General features: G+C 39.9%; 1 protein-coding gene across 1 annotated transcript in view; it reads right to left on the bottom strand.

Moving 5' to 3' along the window:
- plekha5 (pleckstrin homology domain containing, family A member 5) overlaps positions 1-22,121 on the bottom strand; it is a 121,142-nt gene that overhangs the window by 51,750 nt on the left and 47,271 nt on the right. Inside the window, exon 4 of the mRNA XM_037683614.1 lies at positions 4,147-4,230. Within this exon, the coding sequence (XP_037539542.1) occupies positions 4,147-4,230 (84 nt within the window). The remainder of the gene's footprint in view (positions 1-4,146; positions 4,231-22,121) is intronic.

Below are 22,121 nucleotides of genomic sequence, written 5' to 3'. Positions count from 1 at the left end.
CGCCACATTAAACCGTGGTAAAGTTAGTTTTACGATGGACATTCGAGCTCTGTTGCTTCAGCGGGGCGCTGCTCTTTGGTCAAACCGAAAGAGGCGACTCGACACCGGCCAGCCGCGTCCAATCTGTCCCGCTCAGTCTTCCCGTCTCCGAGGTGGGACAGACTGAGCGCAGCTGCCCCAAATCAGGCTGCCTGCTTCGGATTGAACAAGAAGAAGACATCACTGAAACCACGGAGCTGTAATGTTTACAGAGACTTCATCATGATTCATGACCAACCACTATCAGTTGTAGAAAACGAAAGGTTTCACAGTTTGATACTTGCAGTCAAGATATAGTTTACCCTCCAGGAGATATTTATCAGTACAACAGTAGACAATCATCAAAAAAGTCTCCCCACCATCACAGACATCTACACCTCCAGATGCAGGAAGAGGGCCACCTGCATCATGAAGGACCCCACCCACCCAGCACACACACTTTTTGCCCCACTCCCCTCAGGAAGGAGGTTAAGGAGCATTAAGTGTAGAACCACTAGACTGAGGAACAGCTTCTACCCTGAGGCTGTTAGACTCATGAATCTCTAACTAGAATAATCACTGTGAAAAACCATATCATGTTGCTGCTGATCTGTTTCATGTTGCTGCTGATCTGTTTCAATGTTGATGTGTTCATGCGTGCACATCTGCTCACAGACTCATGTTCATGTTTGTGGTGATGTTCAATGTTTTATGTTATGAGTGCTTAGTGTATATTTAGTTGATGTTTTTCTTAGTTCATATCTTAGATGTTATTACTGTTTTTCTTATACATTTTATTGTTGGATGTAACTGGGACCTTGTGTACATAATTTCGCTCCACCACATGTACCACATGAGGTGCGGATGACAATAAAGAAACTCTGACTCTGACTCTCTGACTCTGGTTTGAAAATTATATATATTAAAAACATAAACAGCTACATTATAAAGTGATGTAAAATACTAAAAACAGGAACATGTCTGTTGGTTTATGCATGAACTTAGCAGATGTTTGAAGCCATTTAACATTTTATTTAATTTAATTCATTCATTTAAAAGAAACAAAATTTAAATAAAAAAATCATGAAAAAGAAAACATTGAATGACAAATGTGCAGAAAGAAGAAAAAAAATTATTATATCTGCCCCTTATTTAAAAAAATATAAAATAACTTTAAACAATCACTTAAATTAATCACTTTAATATCCACTTTAAAGCTAGGAATAAAAAGAAACATGTTTTGTGATAGCAAAATTTAATTCTAGCTTTAAAATTTATCCAACATTAATACAACTTACCTCAAGTTGCCTTTTTGGACATGCATGCATATATTTGTACAAATTGTACTTGAGAGGAGATTATTACAGCCTCGTGTAAAATCAATGATGATCATGATATCGGAACTGGATCGGTATCATTTGATATTTAGATTTAGGGATCGGATCGGATCGGAAGTTTAAAAAACTGGATCGGTGCATCCCTAATCATAACACAGCACAGTAAAAGTAACAATAATGTATGGAGCGTGTAAGGTATGTCCTCTTTTGATGGTCTGAGAGAGAGCAGTTTCACAATAACAACAAGGAGGAAAGACGGATTATGTTGTGAAGCCTCACAACTTTATGTCTCTAAATGCCACAAAACTGAACACTGAAGTGAAACATGTGTGTCAGAAGGCACATGTTTAATGTTCTGTGTAGCTGGTCTGAGACGTTTTGCTTACATCTAAAATTTTCTACCAGTTTGACTGAAACACTCCCTTATTGTTTATTTGACTTGAACACAAGCCCTAAAAAGAATGGCTGTTTTTATAATCTGCTTTATAACTAATCTATCACCAGATATGAAATATTCACATTTCCTGTTTAGGGCTAGAGTTTTTTAAAAATATGTTACACTATATCTTAAGGTGGTTTGAGTGAACACTATTTATGTTGTGCAAGAGTGAAGGTTAGAATTACAAAGCAAACTGAAGTAAAAATCTGTTTTGGATGTCTTTAAAGACCAGAGCTGATTAAGCAGAGCTTTTCAGTCGGGCCTTCTTAACCTTTTGGCATCTTAAATCTGTCTTTGCCTTCTATTACTCATCCAGGATGAGGATTTTCTCCCAATTTCTTACTCTTTTCTTTTTTACTAAAACACAGTGACTGCAATAAACATGGGTTTTGACCTCTAGTGCATCTCTTATTTTTAGTTATTATTATTATTAATTGACCTTATTTCCAACCTTTTACAAGGTATACATACCTTTTACCTTTTTTTTTTTACCTTTTATAAATGTACCTGTTTTTATTATTATTATTACTTATTTACCTTTTTCAAACTACATGGGAGATAAGCTTCCACGTTTTAAATTAGATATCATCTTGCACTGGCATGTTGTGCTTCGTAGTGTGAAAAACAGCAGAAATGTGAGAGCAGCACGAGGAGGAGAGGAATGTGTCAAGAAAGTGCAGTGTGGCCGTTTGCTTTCAACAAGCTACTCTTCAACCATCTTTTGATTATTAAATATCTTCTGAAGAAAACACTGCTTTGTGAACTTTAGAGGCAATACATTTCACCAAAAGTTCACTTCAGTATGATTTAGATCAATAAGTATTTGGACTTTCAAACCACACCAGAAAGAAAAGCCTCAAGTGAAACAACCCTCCACCAGCCTGCCATGATTTCAGACTCAAGAATGATTTTTATATCTCGAAGCAGGGTATGTTTTTAATTAACTAATTAACGAAGCTAAGCGTGATGCAATGGCATAGCCTCTGTGCAATGAACCAAGATTGTGGAAGATCAGTTATGGCAAATACTTTTGAGGTGATTGAGAAACCGATTCGAGCTCATTCATGTTGCACAACATGAAGCTAAGATGTTGGAATGAAACATTAAAGCTTACTTTACTGGCATGGTGTGGGATGTGATGCAAACAATTCAGTGTGTGCATGATTAGGAAGCCAACAAACTAGAACTGAGAAATGCGTGTAAATGGAAACTTTGGTTGTAGCTGCAAATGTGTTTTCTTCTTTACTGTGATGGGTCCTTTGTCAAACTGATATTGTCTTTGTCTTGCTACGTTAAATAGTTAATCAGTAAACCAGCAAGCAGGAATGTTGGTAATACTGATGTGGAAACAAACAAGTCTAGTCTAACGTTTTTTTAATTAGAGCTGAAAGGCAGCTGGTCTTCCACACCAGTTATGTGACATGTGCTAAAAGCTTAACAGAGAGCAGTGTAGATGAACCAACAAACAAAAAGAACTAACAGGACATTAAATGGCTATGAAGTTAAGTTCAGGTCAAAATGTAAATCACTGCACCTGAAGTATACATGAAAGAAGGATTATTTCTGCCTGTCACCAAGGACCACATCGATTACCGGTATGTTCATTATCCTGTGTGCGTGTCTGTCATGTTAGCAAAACATCTCATGAACCACTGGACTGATTGTATTAAAACTCCAAGAAAGTAAGCACTGGATGTAGAGATACAACTGAGAAATCTTTGATCTTACAAAAACACAGTTGTCAGTATCTCAGTCAATTTGACAAATATTATGCTAAAATTAGATGCAGTAATAGCTGAAAGTCATCCTCAACATTTAATCCAAATACTAACATTTCATGAGGTTGGGCATAATACCATTTTAGTTCCCAAGATTGGTAATCTAATCTTAGATCAACACTTTATCATAAAAGACGGCAAGCAATACGTATTTCTTCAAATAATGCTAGGTTTTTAATTATTATAGTTTTATTGTTTTTTATTGAGTTTTTAATGCCTGCTATAGGAACTGATATTAAAAATCCTACCTTGGCAGATGTAAAGAATATCAATAATGTTATAAAGTAGATAAAATCTCTTTAATAACATGACAATCATAAGAAGAATTTTTAAATGGTGTTATCCTTTGGTTAGAAGCACAACTCAACTATTTTCTTTTAAAAAAAAAAAGATCTTGGAGTTAGATAACAAAGATGATGAGAGGAATCTTAAATTGGAAAGCGCAAAACTGCATACTGAGGATGACAAGGTAACAACTCACACAATGTTTCCAGCATATAACGTTTCAGCAACATGCCGTAGAGCTGGAAAATGCTACCCAGCAGCATTTTAACAGCATAAACAAGTGACTTACTGTTCGTTGACGACAAAGATGCAGTTGTCTTGAGAGGGTAAGCCTGAGACAGGATGTTTGCAGGTCACCTTCCGCTCATTGTGACTATTGAGAATAGAGAAAGAAATGACGAGAAAAGGCATTTATTTTTAACAATGCATAAATATATCGAAATAGGCTCATAATTGACATGCAATTAGCAAGAAAAGCTAAAATATTTTACTTTGCATGTTTGTGTTAGTTGAGTAGTGATGAGTAGACAGATCAGATACACAACTTCAGTAGACGTCCTAGTAAAATGTGCTACAAAGTATGCAGACGATAATTGATAGTGCCCAACCAATATATTGGGCTGATATTTTAGGCCAATATAGGCATCTGGGGACATATCAGTATTGGTAATAACTGTCTCACTATGTGTCGATATAAACACTTCTAATTTTCACCCCTAAAATGCTGGAACCAGCTGTAATTGCACAATGTATCCAGCAGAGGGTGCATGAAGACTACTTTCAAGTCATGGCCGTTCACTTAAGTTTCACTTTCACATTCAGCACAGCCCAAGCAGAGAGCAATACTGTGCAGAGTGTGTTGCTGAACAGAGCATGGAAGGTTTATTTCAACTTAAATGTAAAACAAATCAACAGTAATAAATTTTCTTCATCGTCCAACCCGCTTGTCATTAGCTACGCACCTTTCAACTTAGCAAGCTAACATTTAGAAAACCTAGCATAGGCTATTGCCTTGTAAAACTTTATCCAGAACAATAAATCTAATGCAGTGGTAAATATACATCAGTGTTAGTAACATATCTTTGTCGTCCTCCATGAAATGCATTGTCTGAAATTTTTACTTTTCTGCAAAGAAAAAAAACCTCTACTGCATCAATACTAATTAGACCTTCACTGTACATGAATGACTGTTTAAACCAGGGGTGTCAAACTCACAAAAGGGGGCCAAAATTAAAACCTTTTTCAAACTAAGGGCCAATTTCAGAAACTACATTAACTCCAATCAGATACCCGACATATTTTCTTGGTCACAGGGTCCTCAACAAGAGTTTGATTGGTCTCATTTGATGTTCTCTGTTGTGCTTTTGACATCATAATCAATGATTACTGAGAAAAATAAAGAAACAGAAGTATTTTACATTTCACATATCATCTTGGAGGCAATATAAGATGTCAACGAGGGCCACAGTTGGCCCCTGGGCCTTGAGTTTGACACGTATGGTTTAAACAATGAATAGGGTAGGGCATTTCTTTAATTTATAGTTTCGCAACACACTTGATAACTTTATGGTGAAAAGTGGAGGAAAGAAAATGTGAATGCATGGTAGGATGACTGTTTTTATGACCAGTGCACCATTTGTATGTAGCATGGATCAGATTTGCTTAGCTTCGTGGTTGCCAACAGCTGTGCATAATAAACAAGCCACACTCCACTTATTTATTTAGATTATTGGGGGTGGACAAAGCTCAAAAATGTTCTGCCATTATATCTAACAACATTAGCCTTCCCCTTCCCAGTATCATATCAATGATAGCCAAAATTTCCATATCGGTCGGTCTCTACTAATTGGTATGAGCAAAAATAAATAAAATATATCTAAACAAATTTTTTACCTAATCCTATAGTACATGTCTGCGGTCTGCAAAGTTCTGCAGTCTTTGCTGTTCTACACAGAACATCTAATGACAGAGGTAGAGAAGATGCTACCCTCCCACCCTGTGAGCCAATTACAGCAGCCAACAATCACATCCACCCTGCCATTATTAGAACACCAGGATACAGATCTCACTGCCATAAGATGGAAGAAATCAGCAACAGCTTTCTACTAAATTAAAGGCTGTCCAGTGCTGGTGTGCTGCATGTGGATATTCTGGAGGGATGGAAGGGTCAATATGCTGAACTTTCCTGCAAAAACGAGGAGTATTGCTGTTTTTCAATAAAATTGTTAAAAGCAAAAGAGATTTTATATGGTTCCACTTCCTAAATAAAGGTTTTACTTTATTAGTCTGTAGACAATTCAATATCTACTAAGCTATCACGGATCCACAAGAAGAAAAGGTTACTTATTTGTACAGCAAATTGATCAGATTTATTAATAAATACAGACAGTAAGCAAGACAAAAGAAAACGTGCATGAAGGGAAGAGCTGGAATCTATTCAGAGTTACTTACTCTACAGCTAGTCTGTACTTAAGGAATAACCAGAAGTGACTATAGATGCAGCCCAAAAATAACAGTTTTTAAACATGGGGTACTCATTTACTGAAAAGACCAAATACCAAGGATGGAATGGGGGTTTTAGTTTCAGTTAAGCCTGAAGAGAAATGGCCTCCAAAGCTCTGGTCTATAATTACTGGAGGCAGTGCTGGCAGAAGAGCACACTGTGCGGTCTTGGGGCAAAACGATGGCACCATATTTCTCTGGTATCCCTTACACATGCTTATACTGTAGCTCACTGAAACAGAGTTAGGCTTTAAAAAGAACAAGGAAAGCCTTGATATACAGTTTATTTGTGTACTTGACAGTGGGATGTCAAATAAAGCATTACAAATACCTTTGCATATTTGTGTCATTCCCGTAACTCCATAACACTGGTTAATTTGTATGAAGTTAAGTTACAGACATGAAGGTGCAAAGGTTTTTTTGCAAGCTGTATACAGTTTTATTTAGCATCCCCCCCACAAAAAACAACAAAAAAAAATCAACCTTTTTGTAGTATTATCAGTCAGCATTGAATTACTGTGTGTATTAAAGAACTGCAATAAATAAAATTAAATCTAGCAGTAAATCAATAAACATTCAGATGATCTGTTCAGCTTTCAGCAGCTTTCTGTCCGTTCTGGTTTAGTTTCATATACTGAAAACACATCAAGCTCTGGGTGACGGTACTGCAACCGTTTCTGTACAGCCTTATACACGTCAATTGTACACAAGTTGCTGAGTCAAACCTGGACAAGTCAAAACATACCCAGATGGGTTTTTTAGAAGAATGGAGACCAAGCCAATAAACATACACAAGCCAACAGTGACAGTCCCTGCTCAGTCTTAAATAACAGGGTTCCAGTGTGAAGCCCACGGTGCTCTGCTACTTTTCTACAGTAAGGAACAGTAATGAGGCTTTCAGACACGATGTGACAACAAGGAGACTGCCCATTGTTTCTAGCAGCTTATGTCATGACCGTTTGCAATTTTTTCAATTCATTCAACCTTTCCCTATACAGGTCAATCCCATTGAGCATGGTCCCACTCAACCAGCTTCAAAGCTTGGTTACCCTCCATGCTTGGACAAATGGCCACATGAGCAACAGAAGATAAAAAAGGTTGGCACAGAAGATAAGACTGAGGAAAATATTACGTGTCTGAACTCTTTATTTTACACAAGACAAACTGATGGTTGTATCAACATCTTTGAGGAAACATTTAAATTAAGATTAAGCCAAGTTATTTATAAAACTAAATATGCAATGTGGGCCCTAAAACTTAATTAGCCATTTTAGGCAGGAAATATGATGTGGTAACACATGAATTATGCACAGTGACAGTGTAGGAAAATGTCCTTGTTTGTTATCTCATTCAGCAGCAAGAAAAGCACAAACTGTACATTGTGGCTCAGAGGGCATTCAACAGGTATTAGCTAAAATCCTCCTCACATAAATAATGTTATTAACTTGCTTTTTATGTATATGAATGTTTTTGTTCAGGGCCCTGAGATGACCTGTTGTGACTTAGTGCTATATAAATAAACTGAATTGAATTACATTTAAAAAGGGAAACAGAATTAACAGCTAAGGCAAAAAAACACAATGACCCTTTTCATTGGCAACAGAAAACTATATTTTAATTGTGTTCTCCAGTCCTGGTTTGACATGACCTCAGTTCATTTACCTCTAGAGACATAAGGAGTGCTTATCTCAAGACGTCTCGGTGCAAAATGTGGGGTAAACCTGGGACAGGTCGCCAGTCCATCACCACCTATCTTGTGACACTCATCTCTCACAACAATTTAGAGTAGCCGCTTAACCTTCAGTGGTGCTTGAAAGTTTGTGAACCCTTTAAAATTTTCTATATTTGATAATAAATAATGAATTCTGAATTAGTTCAGAAAATTCTAAAGGAAAATGACAAGACATCTGTAAATAAAATCCTTGCTAATAAATCAATTAAACAAGGACAAGAGTGCAAGACGAACAGCAGCAACATCCATTTCACCGTTTTCATTTGATCTGCACCTTTGTTTTTTGTTTTTTTATCTCATACCAATATGGGAAAATATCCAGTCTTTTGTTTTTATTTGTTTGTGTAATTTGCTTTTTGGAACTCACCTCAAGAATCCCCACTTGGTGGTTCACAGCAGGATCCTACTCCCTTAATTTGGGAACTGCTGAATTATTCATTTTGTTGTTTAATTAAAAAAACAGGACTTACGTGATGCAGAAGTTGTACAACTTTCTTCAGCTGTTAGTAGCAACTGTTTTTTTTTTTTTTAGCTTAATCACTCAATTTGATAATTGATGCATGGTTTAGTTTCTAAAGGATACAACATGGTCGGTGAAAGGATGAAGCAACAACTGATAGAAGAGAAAAAAAAAACTTTTATAAATCTGAAGTACATGTAACATCCTCATCTGATACAGCAGTGGGACTGTGAAGCCCCATCACTGAAAATGTAGAAACTCTGAGGTCATGGCTAAAAGCTCCCAACTTAAACAATCCATCAAAATGGCACATGTGTATAAATCTGAGTTTATTTAGTTGATGGAAAGCTAAAAGACTGACACACTTTTCTTGAAAAGTTTGCACACTTGAGTTTATTCCAGAGGCTTTGGGGGCAGAAAACTGGTGTTTGTTTATAAACTCTTATTAAGAAAGATAACACCTGGGACAATTCATTTTATTTAAGAATAAGATGGCTAAAATGAAATAAATTAATTCTGATCCATGCAACTGCAATTACAAACCATCTCGTCAGTGCACCATCGGGTCAGTGCTGTGTGGCATTAGTCTTAGCTGCATGACAAGTGCAAAAATAGTTTGGCTTCTGAGTTCATCATGAAGAACTGTGAATTTATAATACACCTTTGTTTTGCAGTAATTATTCTGTAGTTTTACTCAAAGAATCACCAGTATTTAGATGCATTAAATATGTTTATGGGCTGGAAGCAAAAAGAGCAAGTTTGCCAGTTTCCAGGCATAAAAACTAAAAATAGCTCTGACCATCAAAAGTAAATGATTTCACTTCCAGATATATTCATATTTTAATGCTGTGTTTTTCATTGCCAAGCAATTTACATACAAAATAGTACAGCATGAATAAAATGTCTTTGTCCAGTTTATTTCAGGTGATTTTTGTCATATACATAATCCAGAAAATGATGACTAATGCATGTAATATCTTAATAGTATTCAGTTGTTGCCATCTCACTGCCTGACGTTAAAGAATTTAAATAGTTTTTCGTCTATTACCGATGCGAGCCCTGAAACAAACTTGTTCTAAAAGTCTGGTTAAAGCAAAAGACAAAAAGTGAGCACATCAGCAGAAACTACAACAGAAACATGTCTAAATAAACATTAAACTTGACAAAAATATTTTTTAATGTAGTTGAACTTGGACTGCAACTTGTTTTAAGCTAAGACATGTTCAGGAGGATGTGGTCCGTGGGCACTACAGTCCAGACAAACAGCAGAGCTACAAATAGAAGCACGTGAAAGCATTTTGTTTCAACAGAAGGCAAAAACATGTTTTTGGTTAGGTATAAAATGTCTATTCACTTTCCAGGAAGTTGTTGTTTTAGGGCGAGTAAAAGTTTTTTTGGGGGTCCCCTCTCTGTTGACCTCAGATATACTGGGAGTGGGAGCTGGCCGTCCTGTGGTGTGGAGGGGTTGGGCAGTTTTATGGTCCCATCCACAATAATTAGCCGAAAGCTGCAGTTATAAAGAGCTTAAGAAGGTTTGGGGGGTGGGGGGCGCTCAACAGGGTAAGCTTTTATTACTTTGAGCAGGTCTTTGATCCTTCACACCCTTTCAGCTGTAGTGTAACCACAATAAACCAAGAGGCTTCAAGAAAGACCCATACTCTTAAAAAAGAAAGAAAGAGCTTTGGAAGTTTGACGACACACGAGTATAGACTCAGAAGTCCTTAAAGAACGTCTTAAAAGAAATTTGGCATACAGAAATCTCACCTTTGACCTCTACTTACTTGATTTAAGGTGCATTTTAAAGAAACATAGTACAATGAATACAGACAAGTATTTTTTTTTTTTTTAATGAGCAAACACTAAACGTTAACAACTAAAAACATTGTGCTTTGTCAGATATTGGAGTTTTTGAGAAAATCTAAAAACTTAAGTGGGATTTCTTCTTGCTGTTTGGAAGTTCAAACTCCACTCAGTTGTTATGAAAAGATTGAATTTATTTATTGTATATGAAATGTGGATACAAGTGACTTTCAAAACCTACAATGCGACTTTAAAACACCGACACTAAACAGGCTAATGAACAATTTTCTACCCATTACCATATTAGCATGTCTGAGATGGGAGTAAGAGGAAACATTGAGCGATGGCACTAAACTGATGAAACTCAAATGACCTCATTAAACACATGGTCTGCAGCAAGCTGATTAGTTATGCTGTTTTAAGGAAATTACTTTGTCCAAAACCTGATTTGGAACCATGCACTAGATTGAATTACTCTTTGTCAAATGCAAAATGTCTTGCATTGCAAGACCTTATGAACTGCCCATCTCTCTGCACGATAATATAATCTTTATTAACTTTGAGAAACTAGGCAAGAAACTTTTATCTTCTCGTTTTACTTATCAAATACCAAGATCGGTCTTATGGATTCTACACATCTATATCATGTTTATAAGTTTAATTGAGCCTAAAATTACACATAACCTTTAATTTTGTGTTTACATTAGTCTCTCGATACTTCGCGGTTCGACTCTCGCCGACTCGTCCTTTCACAGTTTTTCAAGGATTGTCAACTTTAATATTACTCACGTGATTGGAACGGTATGAGATAAAAAGTTAACAATAAAAAAAAAAATACTTTGGACAGGCGCCGCCATTTTGTAGTTGCCTACGCTCTAAGGCCAGTCAAAGAACTACACTACCCAGAAGTCAACAGTGCTTCTGGACGCTGTTTTCTGCTGAAATGGAGGGAAAGTTTTGATCCGATCCGAACCTGACGAAAAAGTTTGGTTCTTATTCATAGTGACTTCGGTGCTCAGTGGATGCAGACGGACCAGGACTACTTCCAGCCTCAACGGTCAATCTGAGTGCTGCTTGCCGGCCCATGAAGACTCTTGAGCGGGGAAGCGTTGTTTGGAGGTCCGGTATCTTCTCCAGAGCTCACCCTGACTTTTATCATCCAAATTCCTCTGGATTAATTGGACTCAGTCGGGACCATTGTGTGGTTTTGTCCTGGCTAGGTGTTGAATAGACTATTTGATTCTAGGACATCTTGCAAGTTTTTAAATTTCATGTTGACTAGTCACAGTCAGTGATTGTGTCACGTGATCAGCGCCGGGCCGCAGGATACCAAACAGATTCTTCCAAGCAGATGAAGATGAGGAGCAGGGCAAGTCTTCCCAAACAGGTAGAAATTCATCAACAGTGTGGAAGGATTTCACTAAAGATGACTCATCCAGTTCAACCTCCCATGCCTTTGACGTCACATGGACTAGTCGACATTGACTCGACTTTGATCAGGTTGAAATCAACTTTAAAAAATATGTAGTGGTTCGACGCCTAGTGTTGGCTCTCGAAGGTCTGGCTCTCTCCAAAAGTGTGTGGTGCTCAACGGCTGCAGAGAGCCGATCAGAACTGGACCAAGGCTGGTGAGTGCCCATATCAAATTTTGCAGTACTGTACAGTACATATACGTATGTTGTTAAAATTTGTAGGTTTAATAGTTTAGAACATTGCAAGAGTGTGGAAGGGTTTATAAAGCCTTTATATATATATATATATATAAAATTACTAAAATAAATATTGCATTTCTACTTCGCAGTTTTTCACCTATCGTGTGTGTGTGTGGGGGGGGGGACATAAACCCACGATAATCGAGGAACTACTGTACTACTACTAATTGAGGGACTACATGTTTAACCAAAGTCACTTTTGTATTGTGTCTCAATGTCAGGGTGTTAAGCAGAACCTCCACGCTAAGTCTGTAAGAGCGTTTTACTTTGCTCTGGTTTTTGAACAAAGTTTTTGATCCCTTAAGGCCAACTGGAACTCACCAAACAGCTTTCAGTGTAGGTCACACAGATGCAATGAAAAAAAATACTTAGAGACATCTTTCAAAATGAGCATAGAGTAGGCTTTCATACCACCAGGTAAACTCTCCTAACAAGCATGAAAGTGTTTGAGTGCAGCAGTCCCTTCACATACCACATGGATGTGGACCTCACAAAGGTCAGGCTGAATAAGCAGAACAGGGAGTTTATGTGGGGTGCACAATGAGAACAGGCAAAAAAAAAAAGACTGAAAGACTTTGCAGGTCACATGACAAAAAGCTAAGTACTGTCACAAAGTTAAATGAAATGAAATGATTAGGGTAATATTTCAAGAAAAATAACTGAAGTCATGCTGTATAAAGGAGTTTGGAGTCGATGTGGAAAATTCTGTGAAAGCGAACGACTGACTTCCTGTCTGTTTAACCGAAGCAAACAAAAGGAAAAAGCTGCGTGCTTTCTTTTAAAGACAGGCTGGGTCATGTCAGCAAAATATTCTGACCTAAAAAGACTCTTGATTTAATCACATGTTTGCTCTCTACAGCTCGTTTTCTATTCATTTAAATAATTTAGCTACTGTATAGAAACGTCGTGGGAAAAGTCAGAGACAATTTATGGGAATATCAAATATGGCTGCTTCAGCTGCAAGACTCAACCTTCACCTTGGACCTTTGGATTTAACACGAATGCAGTTGCTCATCCAGGCAACAAATCAGATTTTTTCTTCTTCGTATAATTCAATTAGCATCCCACTCAAAGCAGCGGTGACTGTGAGCGAAGTGGGCCAAGGTGACGCAGCTGATCAGGCAGTTTAAACGAGCTGCTGTCTCAAAGAAAAATACAGCAGGTCAAAACGTGAGGACGCTAACATCCTGCTGGGGATGTCTACACTCAAATGACTCAAAGCCTAAAAGATTTGTTGACAAGCAAGATGTCCAGAAGATCTCCGTTTGAAATATTTTCTGAATCTGGAAAGGAGACCTACCAAAAGACACGCACCAGATATGACAGATCAACAAGCGGCCACAAACTGGAAATAACGACTTTACATCTACAAACGAGTTGGTTACAATAAATATCTAACTGTGTAATTAAACAGGTCTCTTGTAAATGAGTCCCTGAGGCTCAATGAGACTAACCTGTATAAATAAAGGGTGAATGAATGAATGAATGGTGTAAGTTTCTTGTTTCTCAAAGACTAATTTAAATTTAGAGTGTTTGCAGACAAATTTAATCTAAACAGCAAATCCCCATATTTGGTAACCATAATGGAGGAGGCGTGAGGAATGAGCTGTGACCTTTTCTGACCAGAGGTCTGTTACAGCTGTTCCTCGTGTGGACTAAAGTGTCACTTCCTTAAAGCTTTTAATAAAAAAATAAATAATAAATAATAAGCTCCCAGCCTCACATTAGCCGCACAGTTTCCATTTTCACTTCCAGTGCCGGTAAAACCTCACTTATGAACGACCGTGTTCAATTTCAAGCTTCATTAAAAACATCTCCAGGCTTACATACAAAACGGTTGGTCCAAAAACAAACATGAACGTGTGAAGAAATCATATTTACAATGCATAATAACTAGCAGCTAACATAATTGCTTGCAGCTATGGTCAGCTCCTCGAAGATATTCACTGACAGGTTGTATGTGGAATCAAATAGATAAAACCAGATTACAGGTTAATTTTAGTGGAAAACTTAAAGTTTCACAAAATCCCCCTCACGTTGGACATATGTCCACACTTGTTTAAAGAAGTGGAAAGGTGATGATTCCTCTTTTGTCAACACACTGAGGTAAATGTGACTTGGGAGTGTCTTAAACCATGCAGAACTGAAAATATATTTTTTTAAATCAGACTTTGCATGTGCAAGCATATTCTTTATGGTAAAAAAAAAAAAAAACCTGCTTGAACTTTTTTCCAGTAAACATTTTTGATCACACTTGTTCTTACATAAACACAAAATTCAGTGGAAAAAAAAAAAAAAAAAAGAAGTTCCATTTTCCAGATAACTCCAGATGAGTGTGATCAGTGACTTGAACATGACAAAGCAGCATCCTAGAAGCACAAAAAAAACAGGTTTTACTGCTCTCTTGTTTACTTGTTTCCAGGAGTTATGGAACAAAACAGACAACATGATACATCCAAGTTCACAGAGCAGATGTTTTCTGGGTTTGGCAGGTTGTTAGCAGGAGACCAGCCTAGGTCACTGCAGGAAAGATTGTTCATCAGAACAATTGCTCAACAACAATTAACAAATCAAAAGCCTTAAAAGATCCCCAGAAAATACAGAGAAGTTCAAAACTGTAAAATATTAAATATGAAACTACAGTTTGATGCAAATCTTGGGGGGAGCGGTGCTTCAGGACTGCTTGCAGTTAAATGATGGCTAACAAGAAATGTGTAAATGTAGCTTCAGCAGCAGTCACAAGTATTAAACCAGCCTATTACAGCTACACTGAAGGAAATGTCTCAACAGCAGACCAAACATATAAAAGCCACTCACAAAGACAGTGGCATAGATCAAATTGGTATGTAGCAAATATTTAACACCTTAGCTGCCATCACTGGAGTCACAGAAACATGGGAATTAAATTTATTAGATTTTTCAAACTGTTAAAAACAAGAACTATTGGGGTTTGAACGCAGCTAGAACAGCGAATACGCACGATTTGTTTTAGGCACATGATAAATGTTAGCTGTTTTAAACGTGTTCATGATGAATGTTAGCGATTTTAAACGTGTTTAAAGGTTCGAATACGGAATGCGGCAAAAGATGAAGCTGAAGCGCACCTTGTAAACACACCGAGGCGAACGAGACGCTGAAGCCCGGTCAGAGCTGATTTTTCCCGCAGCGCATGAACCCATCATCCGCGGCTCGTCCTGATAGCTCCTCGCTAGCAACAATCAATACAATTAACACGCGCGGTGATTGTCGCGTCCGGGGCGAGCCCGATGGATACTCACAGAGAAAGGCTTGAAAGTCCAGGCGGGGGGAGAGGAGACGTGCCGAACAACGAACAACCGCTGTATCCAGATGTGTGCGTCGGCCACACCGCGGGGGGTGCTTCAGAAAACCGCGCTCAGTCCGCCGCTGCTGCTGCTGCTGTATGCGGGGCAGAGGGGCTCGCGCGCACTGCTCCACTGCTGCTGCTCCGCGTGCGCCAGTAGTAGAAACCCGAGAGGCGATGATGTCACAGGCCGGATGTAACAGCGAGCAGAGCGGCCCGTGGCGCTGCACCCCCTCCCTGACAGGCACTGCCTCAAACCCGAGAAGACTGACGGGCTGCACCGGACCCGATGGAGACAGAAACCCGACAGAAGCGCGCGAGAGTTATTGACTATGTAGTTGGCACATTTCCAAACTCCTCCACACTGAGGAAATGACAAACTAAAACATGTAGACACACGGATGTATGTTAGAGATAAATGCTCAATCCCTTCCTGGTTCACAGGAGCGTGTCCAGGACGTTCAACAGTAATAATAGTAATAATAATAACAATAATAATAATAGTAATAATAATAATAATAATAATAAAAGGCACAGCAGGGAGCTGCCTCTGCAGCAGGAAGCCATAATGTGTATGGTCTGTGATGATGTTGATGTGTCTGGGGAACATCTCTGTCCTTAGCTTGGATTTTGACCCAGGTATGGTCCAAATATCTGAACCAGTGTTGTTCTCCCTAATGAGTTCCAGGATTGCAGACAGCATGGCACAACCATGCTTCTGTCTATAAAAAACACATATTTAAAATAAGTGGTGGAAAGACAAGAGGTCCAGCTGGGTGCAGATCTGGTCCAGAGTGAAACTGGACCTGTTGTTGGTGTCATTTTCTTGCTTTTCTGAGTGAATACAAGTGAAAAGTGTAGCAACATCAAAAGATACACGTGTTTCCCCTGGAGCCAGCGTCAAATGTTGAATTCTTGTCTACACTATCCATCAAGTTCTCTATGTGACATGTTTCCAACAAGAGGAGCTACAACATCAGCACGAGTTTTCATAAAACCTTGCGTCACAGAAGCTGTTGACAATGAGTCTGGGTGGAATGAAAAGCTGTGGCATGAATGGCAGCAGGTGATGTGCACGTCTTCGTGGAATGCTGGGCCTTTAATTGTCGTCTTCCGGGAAGATGGCGCCGGTGCACGTGGCTTACCGTCTACCTCTGCCGGCTGAGTTTCAAATTACTGCCATTGGTTTTATTGTTAAGCCCTTGGGTAACAGCTGCTGTTTTTAAATGTGCTTCTTAAATCAATTTGACTTGACTTGAATATTTTGGTTATTTGCATGCTTAAATATGAATGTAAGTAGTTCTGCCTCCTTTGACTCATTCTTAGGCAAGTCCAGACAGAGCAGCATGTTGAAAAATAACTAGGAAACACTCGAGTAGTAGTCTGGGTAATGAAGTAGTTGTAAAAAACATTTAGGTTACCATTCAGGACACAGGACTCTGGATCTCTTTGTGCTGACTGAAAGTGGCTTGTTAGTTTCAATAGGAAGAGGGGAGAAAAAGACCTGAATCCCAAGGAGATCCAGCAGGGAGCCTGCAGCTACTGAGGACATGTAAGCTCGGACAATGACCCCGACCCGAGCAAGAAGCCAAAGAGCTCCTCAACCTGCTGGGTTCAGTCAGTGGTGCACAAAGACACTCAGAGACATCAGTGCCCTCTTAGCTGCTACTTTCCCCCACTCTTTGTTGATACTTCAACATCCCTTACATTACAGCAGATCTCAACACCCCCTCCAAACCACCCCCCTGTATTTTTTTTTTTTACCAGAAACAGCCCACAAAAGCTAAAAGCATTTTTTATTGGAGGATAACAGAAATTAGGCATTAAGTATTTAGTAATAGGACCATCAGTAATTTGTGGACCACCTTGACCAGCTCGCTGCATAAATAATGCACCAGGTTTCCATTTCAAAGACAGGTGGTGGTGGTTCAGTGGTAAGGGGGTGGGGGGGTGTCTGCATGAAAACACTGTCCTTTGGCGATCCATGTGCCTCCAGGGAGGTCTTCCTATGTTGGAGTTTGGAGTCAGGGGACTTGGCCACACCACCTGGGGCAGAGAACAGATGCTGCATCCCAAGAGAAGATGGGGGAGGGGGGGGGGGGACCATCTAAAAAATATGTAACACGATATTTAATGACCCAAGAAGAACTCAGACTGAATAAGAGGCTGACAGAATTAAACTAAGTTGTCAAAGAAAGTCAAAGTGTGCTGTTCAGCCATCTGTGTATGTGCTGTCATGCAGAAGATCAAGTTTTTATTTATTTATGAATCAATACTTGCTGGAAATGTTTTAAGAAAAGTCTTTCCACTGTCCAGATTTTCCATTTCCTATGAATTAAGACATGGGATTGTTGAAAAATGACAAAGATGTACACATTCATACCACATGACCAAAGAACTATGTTACCCAGAAGCCATCAGTTCACTTCCCAGAAGTCAACACTGCTTCCAACCGCTGCTTGCTGCAAATGGAGGGAAAGTTTTGCAGCAAAGTCAGAAGTAATGGTAAATGGTAAAATGGTAAATGGAGCTTACTTCTATAGCGCCTTCCAGCCCCCTATGAGGGGCCCCAAGGCGCTTTACAGTACCAGCCATCCACCCATTCACACGCACATTCATACACCGGTGGCGGTAGGCTGCCATGCAAGGCGCCATCCAGTCCCACCGGGAGCAACTCGGGGTTAAGTGTCTTGCCCAGGGACACAACGGCACATGGTGTGGGAAGTCGGGATTCGAACCTCCAACCTTCCGATCAGAAGTCGGCTGCCACTACCACTGCACCACGGCCGTAATGATAATAAACTCACAGGACTGGCAGGAACGTCACAAATAATCCTGAAGCTGAACTCATTCTTCAAGTTGTATCTTCACTGCTGAGTAGCTGGGCTGCAGCTGATCTGGACTCAGTGTGACCCGGATCCTGGGAGATGCAGGCGACAGACGGCTGCGGGGTTCAGCCTGGTTCTGGTCGCGCAGTGCTGGTCCGGACCGGGCCAGAGGTGGTGGATTAAATCCTGGGCAGCTTTGCTCCTGGAGCAGCAGCAGTGGTGGGCTTCAGTCATGCCGGGACTTTTTTTCATCTATCAGGTCGGATGGAACCAAGCTGCTAAATTTTTTTAGCTCCTGTACATGTAAGTACTGTATGTTGTTAAAATAAGTAGGTTAGGTCTGCAGAAACAAACCGTGGGAATAAAACGGAGTTAGGATGGAACCAGAGCTGTTGCAGTTCTGCAGAGCTAGTAAGTAAAATTTAGTAACATGTTGTTAAAATGACATCGATTTAAGAGTTCAGAACATTCCAGGAGTGTGGGAAGGGTTTCAAAAGCCTTAATATAAAGTTTACTGAACTTGAACTTATACTCAAACTTGGACTACTTCACTGTTTTTATGGTGGGGCTTCAGGGTACAGATACCCCGCGATAAACAAGGGACTACTGTAACTCTCTGCTACTACCACACGTGAACTTAGCTCAATATCTGTACAAGTGACAGAGTTAGAGCCATTTTTTGCTTTGGCTAATGTCAAATAGCTGTGGTGGCCAACTTGAAATGGACGGACTCAAAAAAAATGAACGAGTTCTAGATCCACACCTGAACGTTTCAGTGAAACCGGTCCAATGGTTTATGAGATATTTCGCTAACAGACAGAGTTGACTCCAACAGTTAATTCTGAAGTTTTAAGCAAAGATCTTGTGCAATGAGTAGAACTTAGGAGTAAAATATTGTGAATGACTCTCAGCTACTACCACATCACATTATAGCGCAATATCTGCCAAACTGGCTGAATAAGAGCCATTTAGTTTGTTCTACGATCAGTTGGTTATAGCAGCCATCTTCAACTGGGTTGGCTAGAAAAGTTAATAACTTGTAAAGGTATAATATCCATTGACTCTTTTCTGTAAAGTGTAATAAAATCTGCCCATTGGTTTATGCAGTATTTTGCTAACAGACAAATATACACGGACATGAGCAAACACATCTTTGTCTTTTGTTGGCAGCTGATAAAAATGGACCGTACCTGGTTACAAACAGCTCATCAGTTCAGAGATTTGGGTTCATCCAAATTCCCTTCAATAAATTGTTCCTGTTTGACCACTCAATGCAAGTAAGACCATGTAAAATAAAAAAATAAAAAAATCTATAAAAGCCTTTAGAAAGATTTTGTTTTGCCGACATTTTATTGTTAAAGAAAAACCACAGCAATGTCCGTGAGTGCTGTTTTCTTGTTCTCGGCAAATAAAAAGTAAACGTCACCATCACGCCCACCAAGTCTGACTCATCTACCCTCAGGCACACATCTCAAGGCTCGGTTCAGAACGGAAGAACGACTCACACATATCATCAACTGCTTGAGATGTTTCACATTTAACGGTAGGTGCCTGCTCTCTCTGAACATCTGCAAAGACCAGCCCAGCAGCTGAGCAATCGTTGTGATTACCAGTACATGCATTTGCTGTTTCTGTTTAAGCCAGAGGAGGAGGTCAAAGGTCAGAGTTCAGAGTGGAAAAATCCAACGCTGTCAGGTCATCCACCGTTACAGTGGGAGTGCTGACTACTGAACCAAGAATCTGTTGAAGTGGAGGAGCGGTCAAATCAGGCTCATGAAAAGTCTGTGTAATTTCAAACAAAAACCTGACAGCTGTTGGTTTAATGACACTGCATCATTAAATGCTTTTTAACATTAGAAAGACCCCGGTGAACGAACTCAAACTGATTGGTTTGGCTCCAACTCCCCGAACTGAAGGAGACTTCGAGACTCAAACAACAGACGCCAACAGGCGAAGGCAGACTCTAATGTTTGTGTCTGTAAACACAAACATGGCTGCACTCAGTCAATTTAACACAAACTGAGCTAAAGCTGGGCGGCACGGCAGCTCAGTTGGTAGAGCTGTCGCCTCTCAGCGAGAAGGTCACCGGTTCAAATCCCGGCCGAGGGACCTTTCTGGGTGGAGTTTGCATGTTCTCTCCGTGCATGCGTGGGTTTTCTCCAGGTACTCCAGTTTCCTCCCACAGACCAAAAACATGCATGTTAGGTTGTTTTCACACCAGATAGTCCGGTAGACTCGGTTCGGTTCGGGACCAATATTCATGAGCTTTTGTTACATTTGAGCTGGTGCGTTTGCATTCACACTGCACTGTGCAGTCGAGCTAACCTGTTGAAAAAACCTGTTCCCCCCACTCGCCTGTGGGGGTGCTGCACCAAGAACTACTGAAAGAAACGACACAAAAACCTCTGAAGACACGTCTTCTTCTTCTGGAAATAAAAACAAAAACGGCGTGGGGTCAAATTTTAGCAGTTTTAGAAGTTCTATTTTGTCATTTTTCAACAAAGGACTCGGCATGAGTGGAAGATGAGGCAGAAGATCATGGAGAATATTGTTTTTCACACAAGGCAGCTGACGGCTCCATATGAGGTCAGAGAAATGCGTGTTTGTTTGCCTTACATTGTAGTCCTCTTCCTGCTTGCGGAGCGGTGCCCGGTCTGATTACATTCACACTGTACTCGAACCGCACTAGTTTTCTTTTACCGTACAGAGATCTAGGTTTTAGACTGGGCCAGAGTTCGCCTTTTTGTTCTGTGACAGAGTTCGATGGCGAGTTCACACCTCCCCAAACGAACTGGACTTCCTAGGAAAACGAGCTAGAGTTCGGGACAACAGGGCTGGTGTGAATGCACCCTTAGGCCGATTGGTAACTCTAAATTGTCTCTAGGTGTGAGAGAGAGAGAGTGAATGGTTGTTTGTCTCGTTTGTCTCTGTTGCCCCTTTTCCACCGTCACGGCGCGGGTCGGATATTTCCGGCTTCACGCGCGTTTGAGGTCTTTCCACTGTTCCTGTGACCGGCTCGCCTCCCTAAATTCTGGCCCGGCTTCTCAAGGGGTCCAAGCGAGCCATGCTGTGACGTCAGAAACACTGTCGGTCACTGATTGGTCAGGGGGAGGAGTCTGTGGAGTCTTTCCAAACAACCCGATCCACCATTTTTTCTCTACCGCTTGCCATTAGCGATAACGCGAGGAGCGTATCTTTTAGTATTTTGAAGCTATAAAAAAACAATAATGTCAAAACCGTGGTCAAATGCAGAAGTGCAGGTGTTGTTCTGCTTGGTGGCCGACGAAAAAAGTCAAAGCGAGCTAAATGGAGGATTAGAGGGTGGTTTGGACACGGTTACTGCTCTACTTGAATCATTTATAGAAGATGGTGAGTGTTTTCTAACTTTAAACATATTTTAAATTACTCATCCCATCGGTTCTGAACATATTTTTAACTAACAAAAGAGGCTGACACCATAATAGTACAACGTCGGTGCTACGATGCTAAGCTAATTTGCATAAACGCTAACTGTCCTCCGGTCCCGTTTCTCACTGTATTTGATCCAGAACATATTTCAGCGCGTGACGGTTCATCTCTAAACTCCACAGTAAACCCTCCAAGCCTCCTGGCTCCTGCTCCATCAGAGGAGTCTACACCTGACAGAGCTCCATCACAGCCCAGCTGCACCTCACAGAGCAGCACAACGCTGCAGCTTCTGTGCTCGGTAAGAACAGATGCAACATGTTCCACTTCACTTTATTTGTGCCGATAAGGACTTGATTTATTTTATTTTTAAATTAAAAAAAAAATAAAATGTTGAATAAATACTGAATTGGGATGAAATTATGTACTTTGTACACAGGGTCCCAGTTACAGACAACAAAATGTAAAAGAAAAACAGTAATAAGATCTAAGATATGAATTAA

The sequence above is a fragment of the Nematolebias whitei genome, chromosome 10, assembly GCF_014905685.2.
Source record: "Nematolebias whitei isolate Nwh7 chromosome 10, NemWhi1, whole genome shotgun sequence".
Taxonomy (NCBI): Eukaryota; Metazoa; Chordata; class Actinopteri; order Cyprinodontiformes; family Rivulidae; genus Nematolebias; species Nematolebias whitei.
Note: the sequence above shows the minus strand (reverse complement) of the source record. Positions and strands in the feature narration are given on the sequence as shown.